This window comes from Squalius cephalus (genome assembly GCF_949319135.1).
Source record: "Squalius cephalus genome assembly, chromosome: 6".
NCBI lineage: Eukaryota > Metazoa > Chordata > Actinopteri > Cypriniformes > Leuciscidae > Squalius > Squalius cephalus.
In genome coordinates this window covers 43,105,749-43,118,034 of record NC_137127.1, presented here as the reverse complement: position 1 = coordinate 43,118,034, position 12,286 = coordinate 43,105,749, and the positions used below count along the sequence as shown (strand labels likewise).

At 36.0% G+C, this 12,286-nt stretch overlaps 1 protein-coding gene across 1 annotated transcript in view; it reads left to right on the top strand.

The window, feature by feature from the left end:
• The window catches only part of LOC307160601 (myelin-associated glycoprotein-like), a 40,312-nt gene extending 32,680 nt beyond the window's left edge, over window positions 1–7,632 (top strand). Inside the window, exon 8 of the mRNA XM_079874781.1 lies at window positions 7,020–7,632. Within this exon, the coding sequence (XP_079730907.1) occupies window positions 7,020–7,181 (162 nt within the window). The 3' untranslated portion in view covers window positions 7,182–7,632. The remainder of the gene's footprint in view (window positions 1–7,019) is intronic.
• The last annotated feature ends 4,654 nt before the right edge of the window (window positions 7,633–12,286 follow it).

Below are 12,286 nucleotides of genomic sequence, written 5' to 3'. Positions count from 1 at the left end.
TAGTGTAATTAATTCGTTTTGTGGGTCACCATTGTGCTGGAGAGTAGAGCCTGTGCTTCAGTCAAAGATGAGCAGAGAAACACTGATGTTTTGCTGTCTGTTTCTTTGTGGTAGTTGCTGATGTAGTGACAATCTCCTTGCTAAGTACTTTAGCACATACATGTGTGCTTTTGTTCGCTAAATACGAACCGCAAAGATTTGAGTTAAAGTTGAATTAAATCACTATTACACATTATGTTTGCAGTTTTATATTAAGAGATATTCCTTTTCAGTGGACTCAAATGAAGTAAGTTCACAGTCTTATCAGTATAAATACTAGTTTTTAAACTCGAACTGTTTGAAGCAATCGGTTTCCAAAATAATATGAGTTACCTTCCATGGTATTTCTACAGTAACATACTGTAAAAAAGGAGAGCTGTAAATTAACAGTAGAGAGCAGTAGTAATAGGATATACCATGTGTCAAAATGATTGATGGCTTCCGGTTGTCATTGACCTTCCGGTTGCCCTTTCCGGTGTCCTTCCGGTCTATATTGTTATGGATTGACCTATTGACCCTTCCTATCCATCGATCATGTGGTTTTGACAGTTAGTTTTGACCTATTGCCCCTGCCTATCCGTCGATCATGTGTTTTTGACAGTTAGTTTTGACCTATTGCCCCTTCCTATCCGGGCATATGTTGTTATGGTTTATTGACCTTGCTTTGATCATGTGTTTTGACAGAAAGTTTTGCCCTATTTGAACCTTTTTAGCCTTAGATCATGTGGTTGTGACAGAAAGTTTGAAGACGCTGTTATATAGATGTGTCAGCATTCCAGAGCGCATTGTGAGCCTTGTGGAAAGTGAGAAGAGTGCGTGTGCGTGTGTGCGTCCTCTGACATGATCCCCTCCACATTCCTGAGGTAACAGTGAAAGTGAGAAAAAGAGAGTTACCCTAATCATGTTTTATATTTCACACAAATAATATACAATAATATCTTACTAAAAATCTACTGAAACCATTTAATTAAGTTTTAGATAAACAAAAGAATAAAAAATCATATTACATAAACATTCCGTTCTTTAGGCCTATAAGTGTATAAAATAAAATAGCTATCTTGCTAATTTAACTAAAGTTGAAAACCATTCAGTTCTTTATATAAGTATATAATGAAATGCTTATAAAATAAATATCTTATTGATCCAATTGTTTTTGATAAACAAAAGAATAAAAATCATATTACATAAAACATTCCGTTCTTTATAAGGGTATACATTAAAATGGTTATCTTGCTAATTGAACTAAAGTTGAAAAACATTCTGTTCTTTAAAAGTATATTAAAAAATAAAAATCTACTGAAATTTCAGTTTTAGATAAAAATAAAATTCATCTAAGTCTGCTGACTGAAGATTTCATGAAGCACCAGACAAATGGTATGTGTGTGTGTGTGTGTGTGTGTGTGTGTGTGTGTGTGTGCGTGCTTACGTGTGTCTGTGACAGGTTCCGGTAAATTAGCGTGCCGTCATCTTTCTGAATTTATTTCAAAACATAATCGTAAAAGTTTAAATATGATCTTTTAAAATTAAAAGACTGTTTAAATAAAATCTTTAAAGTTTGAATACATTCATATCTTCTATTTATCTTCTAGAAGATTACTGTAATGATTTTGTTTAACGGTGACCTAAAGTATAATTGTTATTAAACAATGTCTGTCTGTTCAAAAACTTTAAATTGTAGAAAAACTGTACTTTTTAGTCGTCTTAAATCTCATTTATATGAAAAGATTCAATCAGCATTTTTTTGTCCATGCGGGGTTTCAATTTTTATGGTGGGGGATTTCCATATAGCTATAATGAATTTTGTACCGTACACCTAAACACAGAAAACTACATTTGTACATTTTCAAAATGAAATAAATCATTTAATATCATTTTGTGCACACACACGGTTCTAAAAAATGAACTAATCTCTATTTTAAATTAAATTATTATAAATAACATATGGTGCTAAAATGTAAACAAAGTTTTAGCTAAATAAATATATAAATAAAAACACCTTACAGCCCCAGATCCTTCAGAGATAAACCACAGTGTGAACTGAAGCTTCAGGAAACAGGGTATCAGACCAGATGAGTCTCGGGGGACAATGTCACAGTAAATCTAGTCTGCTAACGCCTTTCCAGAGTACATCCAGAGTTTATACTAAATTCATTTAAAAGCATTACCTTAAAAGTTTAAATCAAATCTTTAAAGTTTTATTAAAATCATATCTTCACTGTAAAAAATTTGTAACCCTCCCAAATCAAAAATTTCAAGTGACCGATAACATCTAAATTTTTCAATTGGCCCAAGTAAAATTCTGTAAATTTCAATTGGCCCAAGTAAAATTCTGTAAATTTCAATTGGCCCAAGTGAAAATCTGTAAATTTAATTTTATAATTTACAGAATCTCACTTGGGCCAATTGAAAAATTTAGATGTTATCGGTCACTTGAAATTTTTGATTTGGGAGGGTTACAAATTTTTTACAGTGTTCTATGTATCTTCTTAGAAGACTTATGTATTATTTTTACTAAACAGCGTCTGTTCAAAAACTTTAGATGGTTGAAAAACTGTGCTTGGGCATCTTAGATCTTATTTATAAATATTTCAAACAGTATTTTTGTCCATACAACATGTTGTCAAAGTTTTGTTGTTGTGTTGTTTTTAAGAAATCCGAGGACTCCACATTGCTCTTATTTAGACTAAGTTGTATCATTTGGAAAATCACTGACACGGCATAAGTAAAGTTGGTCTTGAGCGAATATTTAATTTTACTCGTCTTAATTCAAAGTATAAGTATAAGATCGTATAAGATCATTTTTACTTGTATCTCCCGAACTATCCTTAATCAGTGTGGAAACACACAGGGTGAAACCATTTTCTGAGAATATCGGTTATCTACTCAAAATATATGTAGAAGTGTAAATCCGGTGTTTAAAATCTGTCTGGTGGTCGCATGAATAGACTTTGGGGAGAGCTGATGATACTATCTATAGCAGGAAGCATGCCCTTTGACCTCCTCAATTTTGGAGGCTTTTTTTTGTTTTTTTGTTAAAGACCCTACTACAAGTTAGTTCTCCCAAAAGAATTTCTTCCATCTACTCGCTTTTTCAAATGCGCGTTGCAACTGCGGTAGCCGTAATGTGTCAAGAAGCTATGACAACATGGCTTCCAATAGCGCATCATTGAGTTTAACGATACATATTCAACTGTTATGGCAGCTATAATGATTTACACAACCAAGCAATGAAAAAGCTTGTAATTTAGACCATACTTTTGACTTACCTGTCGAGAAGAAAGCAGGCACCTACAGCATCCCTCTTTCTCCTTCATTAGCTCTTTCCACCTGGGAAAAGCTATCCCGATATTTATTTACATACCGATAAATTAAATTTTAGCTTTTTGGCGACGAGGATTCCTTCTCCCGTGGCTCGGCATAAGTATGATCCTGCATTATAATGTACTGTGCAGTGCAGCCTTTCAAATGTGCCGGGGGAGTATTATTGCCTCCCATATGGTCTAGCGGTTAGGGTTCCTGGTTTTGGTTTTCCATACCCCGGTATGGGAAGTAATTTTTTTTTTAATTGCCGAAAAAATTCAAGTTATTCAAGTTCATCAATAATCATTTTTAGTTATTCATATTCTTAGAGGCCTACACGAACTTCAGAAACAAGCAGAAGATATGTAAAAACTGTTTCAGTACTGAATCATTTTCACAAATACAATTATATAGAATTCAGAAAATTTCACTATATGGAATATTTACTTTATCATAATTTCAATTTAGTACATCATCATTTAAACTTTTCATCTCATAATTATGACGCATAGTCAATTTTAATTTCAAGTTTTTGTTATAATTATTACTTAATTCAGAATTACAATTTTTGTCAATTACGCCTTTTTAATGTAACACTATTTTGATGGTCCTTTTGAATGTGCTGATGACTATACTACACAGTAAAATCTCCAGTGTTGAAATCCTGGTGTTAAGGACTTTTAGAGTAAAGTGTTAATTTTCTGGTGTTGAATTTCAAGGGATTAACACTGCTAGTGTAAACTGCACCCTCTGGGTGGTGAAAATATGTGGAGTTAAATTAATAACACCGAGAGAGTGTAATTAGTTACATCCGGGACATTTATGCGCTGGGCGCGACCAGATGAGCTGAAACTTTTTTCAAAGACGCCATTTTCTTTGACTCGCGATGCAAGGCATACGAGGAGGGACAACGCATCAATTAAGTGTTTTATCGCATTTATACATGCATTTTATAACATCATATTGTTTTATAACAATATATATGCTGTACATGGCTAAACTGCTCTCAGAGGGGCATTTTCCATGACGCGCGATGTGGAGCAGACCAGGATGGTGTTGCTTTTTAACAGGGAAACGACGAAAGTAAGTGTTTTAACTACTTTACAATATGTATTTTATAACATATTGATTTATAGCGATATTTAAATGCTCTGCGCGCTTAAACGCGCGGCGCGGGGCGGGGCGGGGCGGGGCGGGGCGGGGTGGGGTGGGGTGGCGCAATGGATAAGACACATGCCTTTGGTGTGAGAGACCCGGGTTCGAATCCACTGTGAGACACCAATATGTCCCTGAGCAAGACACTTAACCCCTAGTTGCTCCAGAGGCGTGCGACCTCTGACATATATAGCAATTGTAAGTCGCTTTGGATAAAAGCGTCAGCTAAATGAATAAATGTAAATGTAAATGTAAACGAGCCGAAACTTTTTTCAAAGGCGACATCATCTTTGACTCAATACGGAGCTGACGACGAGGAGATTTGCTTGTAACGTTAACAGGGAAAACACCGAAAGTAAGTGTAAGCTAATATAGTTTTTACTACTGTACACAACCACGTCCAAGTGATCTGAGGGCGCGCGCTTCCTGGTGTGTGACGTGTGCGCGCATTCTGGATTAGTCTGCGCAAGCGCCGGAAGTGATCTCTCGTGCGTATACGTCACTCATTGTTTACATAGAACAGAGACTGTAGGTAAGACGGCTAATAGAAATGGTACTAATTTGCGCCTATCTGGGATGTTTAAACCGACGTAAAAGAAAACAATTACGTATGCTCGCGCGAACTCATCCGGGAGTGGTAAACAATGAGTGGCGTACACGCCAGGAAGCGCGCGCGCCCTCAGATCACTTGGACGTGGTTGTGTACAAGAGGTAAAAACTATATAAATATTGTTAAGTTTTCTCACACAAACCGCTCGTTTCATGTCTTAGGCCATCAATGTGTACTTACGATGGGGAATTGTTTAATTTGGACTTCTCTGTGCATGCTCTTTGAGGTGGTGACCATAGACCTGCATTATATGACTGACAGACAAGAACGGTTTGACCTAAAAATATCAAAATAAATCAAAAATAATCAAAAGCTAAAACATACCAAAATTCATTATAGCTATATGGAAATCCCCCACCATAAAAATTGAAACCCCGCATGGACAAAAAAATGCTGATTGAATCTTTTCATATAAATGAGATTTAAGACGACTAAAAAGTACAGTTTTTCTACAATTTAAAGTTTTTGAACAGACAGACATTGTTTAATAACAATTATACTTTAGGTCACCGTTAAACAAAATCATTACAGTAATCTTCTAGAAGATAAATAGAAGATATGAATGTATTCAAACTTTAAAGATTTTATTTAAACAGTCTTTTAATTTTAAAAGATCATATTTAAACTTTTACGATTATGTTTTGAAATAAATTCAGAAAGATGACGGCACGCTAATTTACCGGAACCTGACACAGACACACGTACGCACGCACACACACACACACACACACACACATACCATTTGTCTGGTTCATGAAATCTTCAGTCAGCAGACTTAGATGAATTTTATTTTTATCTAAAACTGAAATTTCAGTAGATTATTTTTTATATATATATACTTTTAAAGAACAGAATGTTTTTCAACTTTAGTTCAATTAGCAAGATAACCATTTTAATGTATACCCTTATAAAGAACGGAATGTTTTATGTAATATGATTTTTATTCTTTGTTTATCAAAAACAATTGGATCAATAAGATATTTATTTTATAAGCATTTCATTATATACTTATATAAAGAACTAAATGGTTTTCAACTTTAGTTAAATTAGCAAGATAGCTATTTTATTTTATACACTTATAGGCCTAAAGAACGGAATGTTTATGTAATATGATTTTTTATTCTTTTGTTTATCTAAAACTGAATTAAATGGTTTCAGTAGATTTTTAGTAAGATATTATTGTATATTATTTGTGTGAAATATAAAACATGATTAGGGTAACTCTCTTTTTCTCACTTTCACTGTTACCTCAGGAATGTGGAGGGGATCATGTCAGAGGACGCACACACGCACACGCACTCTTCTCACTTTCCACAAGGCTCACAATGCGCTCTGGAATGCTGACACATCTATATAACAGCGTCTTCAAACTTTCTGTCACAACCACATGATCTAAGGCTAAAAAGGTTCAAATAGGGCAAAACTTTCTGTCAAAACACATGATCAAAGCAAGGTCAATAAACCATAACAACATATGCCCGGATAGGAAGGGGCAATAGGTCAAAACTAACTGTCAAAAACACATGATCGACGGATAGGCAGGGGCAATAGGTCAAAACTAACTGTCAAAACCACATGATCGATGGATAGGAAGGGTCAATAGGTCAATCCATAACAATATAGACCGGAAGGACACCGGAAAGGGCAACCGGAAGGTCAATGACAACCGGAAGCCATCAATTATTTTGACACATGGTATATCCTATTACTACTGAGAGCTGTAAATTAACAGTACATTGCTGACAACCACAGTAGATTACTGTTATTTTACAGCGCACTGAAACTGGGCTAATACTGCAGTGTTACACATGATGAGTGCTTCATTGCTTTCAGAACAATGTTATGTTGTGAGTGAATTATCATAAAGCTAATAGAGTAAGTACAAGTTCACAGCTCATGTATTAATGCATTTCAGGAAACAAACCAAGATGAGGACATTTATGCCAATGTGTCAAGTGCAACAAAAAGCCATCAGCTTCAGTCAAATACATATGAAAATAAGGAGACCTGCACCGTTAACCCTGAAAGCACGTTCAAAAAGAATCTCTCCTACGAAGACATTTATGCAAACTGTTGAAGTGAGAAGTGGAATATGGATCATCACTGAACAATTAGTCTACTTTCTGCATGCCAGTAATGATCATTTTAATAAGCATCAGCATATTCAACTTCCCATCTGTTATGTTCAGAACTATATCGTTGCTACTTCCTTTCTCCTTTTAAAACCCTCCAAAATTATAATTCAACTCTGGATACTTATCTGTATGTTTCTATTTTTATTTTTGTGATACATTCACAAAATGTATTTTTGTATGGTTATATTTTGTGATAATTCTTTGCTCAATTAAAGAATTTAAAGTCTCTATGAAATCAAATTTGAGTTCCTTTTTTTTTTTTTATGGAATATTCATTATTTATTATAAATGATTTGCCTGTGCACCATTATTTATTTATTTTAATTAATCATTATCATCTTTTTTTTTTTTTTTTTATTGATGTGCCCTCGTAATCTTTAAGAATTTCTTGCCAAATCTCTTCTCTGATGAGTGTTTATTGCCTCAAAGGTAAATTACAGTCACTCACACAAACTGTCACTCACATGAAATCACAGCAATAGCAAACCACAACCATCCAATCAATTCCCCATGGACAAAATCAAGTCCAGCTCTACATTTTTTGTTCCTTGTTTGAGAAGCCGTTTCACTCAAATATATGTTATACAATAGGGTAGAAAAAGACCACAACTTCCATTTCATGACAAATGGGTAATTTTTTCATTCTTTCAATGATCCATGTAGGATCATTTAGATGTTATTTACACTTATTTACACAAGCAAAGTACAAATGCCCCCAGAACATCCTGGAGTTAAGAGCCGTTCAGGCAGATATGCAGAACAAATGGCGGTGAATGTTAGGCCATAAACAATACATGCAAGTATACGAAACAAAGAACCAAATGGTTGGCCAATGCATAGAATAAAGAATAAAATAATAAAGTGGTGGTGTCACCACACCTTGGGATCTAGGGGGCGATAGAGAGTTCAATCTCTGTATAAGTCCTTAGATGGAGACATTGAAGGAGTAGATGGTCTTGGTTCAGTAATGACAGAGCCCGTCTACGGAGAGCCTGCCCACTCCCTATTAAGTCCTATTGTACCGAATTTTGGTTGTAGTTCCACCAGAGTTCCACTGGGGGCGATCGCCCATGAGTGCAAAATGAATGGGAGTCTATGGCGCTAGACGGCTAAATTTGTCTCTTTCACCCGATTGCCGTTGAGAAATCTCAGATTTGATTGTAGGTTTTGCAAGTTCAACATGGGTTATAGGTCGAAAGTTTAATGAACGAGTACTTCTGTCCTTTCGATTTCTTCCAGGTTGAGTTGTTGTTGCCCATAACACGCTAGCATTCTGCTAATGAACGCTGATTGGTCAGTGAAGGACTGATTACGACCAGAGATACCGCTTGATAGCATCGTGGCATCCGAAGCAGGACCAGAAACAAACAAAACAAAAACTCTTCTAGCATGTGTATTTACCTGTGTCAGCTGTGTTGTCGATGCCTTGAGAGAAAAGAAAGTGCAGAGCGCGAAAGCACCAAAGTGACTGAAGGATTGCCGTAAAGCAATATCTCTGGTCGGACGATGTGTATGACGTCATTGACACTTTAAAAGACTTTTTAAAGCAAATAAGTGACTCTAAAAAATCTAACACCCAGCAATGTGTAATTTCTTTGCATCTCCTTTCGAATACAACATTCAAATTACTAGACAAAAAATGATATCCTTAGAAAAGTGGATTTTGATGGGTATACTGCCATAGACCTCCATTCATTCTGCACTCGTCCTGTGAGCGCCCTCATATGGAATCAGAGTGGAACTGCAACCAGTTCAGAAGCCGGAAGTGTACTGAGAGTGAAACTTCTCGCCTTATTAGACATTCTCTGGTAATGAGTCTTTATGGGGATGACACAGGATAATACCTGCGTCCCCTGGGTCAGAAAACCCCTCTTGATGAGAAGACGACAGGCAGAGCTGAGGCAGGTGAAGAATAGTATAGAAGGATAATGTAAACACAAAAATCACAAGAACCTCAAACAGAGGTTAAAAGAATTGTCTGTACGTTAGTCTGTGTTTTATACGCTGTCGTTTCAGTGAGGTGTTTGCATTTGCGGGGAAAAAAACGGTTACACTGACAGACTTTCTATATGGATAGCCTATTGTGAACTGTTTTTGCTGTAGTATTATTATAGGATGAGTTCATTTATTCAGGTTGTGCTTTTTAAAAACTCTGAAGAGAACACCCAACAATTACAGCATAAAACAGATGACACGAGTCATGCATATTGTAGGACTTTAAGGACATATTATAGGTATAGAAATAAATAGAAATAATAGTTTTTGTATTGATATAATATTAATTTATTATTCATTTAATTAATATAGTCACTTCCGGTCGGGAACGCTCATGCAGTCTAGACGTGAACTTTCTGAGGAAGGACAGTGAATATAGTAGTTCAGCACCAGGAGGCACAAGTAAAATAATCATCTCTCTAAACTCCACAACCAGTTGAAAAAAAGAGTTACAATTTTCATGATTAATATCAACAGACTAAATGTAAAATTATCTTAAAATATCAGACCTTGATGTCAACAACCAGGGGAATTTCTCAAGCCAGTAATTGCATGAAATTGCTGTGCATTTTCTCAAAAAATTAAAGCAGCATTTTGCACTATTTTACAGTGAAACTCACCAATCACTAAAATATTGTGCCCAAAAATCACAGCTTGCTCGTCTTGTGAAAATTGCAATGAAAGTTATGGGTGTAAGAGAGTACTCATCACTTCAAGAAACAATCAAGCTATCAACATGTACAGTACCATTTGACCTCATAAATCCATACTTGAAGTAATCATTAACCTAATCCAAATTACACAAAAATGAAAGTACTAAAATCAATATGTCATTTGGATAAGGCCTACCTTAAGACAAATACCGACGAGAAAAGAGCAATAAGTAGATAACTTTACCTAAATGTCCTCTGTATGCCAATAAAACAATGTTACCAGTGAAATGGCAATGATTAATGTTAGAAAAAGGGAAAATAATTCAAGTTTCCATGCAAACTTGTATTGGCCATCTCAGTCAGTAGGGATTGGTAACTGAATTAATAGTTTTAACAGTCTGTTAACTGTTGCGGTTCAGCGCAAAGAGGAGGCGTGTTCCGGCGCAAACGTTCCCTGGTGCTATTTTGCAGGTTTAGAAAACAATTCCACCACTGACCAGGAAAAACCTAGTCTAAAGTCAGTGGCGCGCTGCGCATGTTATTGTAAGACTGAAAATACTGGTTGAGGCCTGGTCTATTAGACAAAAGGGCCCTGCTGGCTAATTAACATTCGACCTCCCCCATACAACCTCACTTCCTCTCAGAAACAACTAAGAACTCACACAAGAACATGGTTTAATATGAATGTTTATCATTGACTGTTATGTTTTTGGTGTCATTTGAAATGTCTCAAAGTGAGTGGTACAGATATCTCATATCCAGATAGATAAAATAAAAGGAAATAAGGTTTATAGAAGTTTAGAGAAAACTGGTTCGGAAATAAGGCCAGATAATGCCACCCCCCTTTTGTTGGATAGAAGTCATTTGAGGGTGGTCTCCCCCATCCCCCATGTCACCTGGTTAAACAGGATAAAGGAAGGTGTTCGGGTTCTCTCTGGTGGCTTCTTTGCTGGACACGAATGGAATAGGTGGTCGCTCTCTCTCTCTCTCTCTTTCTCTCTCTCTCTCTCTCTCTCTCTCTCCCTCCCTTTCTCTCTCTCTATCTCAGGTACAAGCTGGGTAAGATTATTTGGTGTAACCAATGTATAACCATGTTCTAGATATTTGAATTGATTGTGGAATTGATCTCGGATATCTGAACTATTAAATTGTTACATGTAATTATTCTAACTGATTTTGACATTGTTCATTTAATGGTTAAAAGGAATAATCAAACATTCCCTCACTTTTAGTGAGGCACAGATATTATTAAAACCTTTCATTTATGGAGTCAGATGAAATAACGAGAGAATACATATTCAAATGTATTGCATTTAATCAAAAAATACTTTGCCTCGAGAAAAGGGCAGTAACACGTTAAGACCTTCCGCGCTGGTCGGACGCCGGACTTTGGGCCGATCGAGCGCGAGCTTACAAGTGGTGACCTCGGCGACGTGATCTCGCAACACAGGCGAGCAACGTCCTTTCCAGCAAAGTATTGGGATTTTAAAATCAACACGAGGTTTGAACATCTTCTCTTTCTTCCGCCGCTATGGTAAGTAAACTTTTTCTGCCCTTTATAGAAGTGTTGAAGAAATGTTTGCATTGTTTACGGGTCGGAATTAAAGCCCTTTGTATAGAAACGTGATGCGGCAGCCAGATGAAGAATGAAAAACCTTGTGTATTAGATTTTAATGATCTCCTTGTTTGCCTACACAACAAGAAATGAAACCTAAATTGAATTAACTGGTAAATTATTCATTATTTTCTGGTAGCCTACTCGATGAAGAGCAGTAAATTAGAGCCGAAAGTTTTCAAACCGTCCGCATGTTTTCTCCATTGTTGTATTGGCTTTGTTTAAACACTAGCAATACGTGATGAGAATGAGCTAAGAACAGAAAGAAAACGTTTGTAAACGATCGGAAAACACGTGATTTTATAAATAAAAAGGCAGATCGATGCATTGTTTATGAAAAGAAAATTTTGGGAAAACAGGATGATATGATTTACAGGCTAAAACTCAAATATCAAGGCTAAATGCTATTGTCAATGCTAAGCCATGCTGCGCCCAAGGCTAACGCTAAATGCTATTGTCCATGTTGTTTTCAAAACGGTCAAGGCTAATGCTAAATGCTAAAGCCATGCTGTGTCCAAAACGCTATGGTATGATAACCCTTTTGTGTCACTGGCTGACTGGTAGACCCAAAAGCCACATTGAAAACATCAATATCCTATACTAAACCTAAACTAATCTTGACAAACTCTATATTGCATTTAAAAGCTTAAACTTTAACACCGATGGAATTAAATTAAGTAATTCAATTTAATTTGGCCTATTTAAGTTCCTCTGAAAAGTAAACCTCTAAAGTATTTGATATGCTATCTAGTCAAAAATTCGGGAAAATTAGAAAATTTTGCTT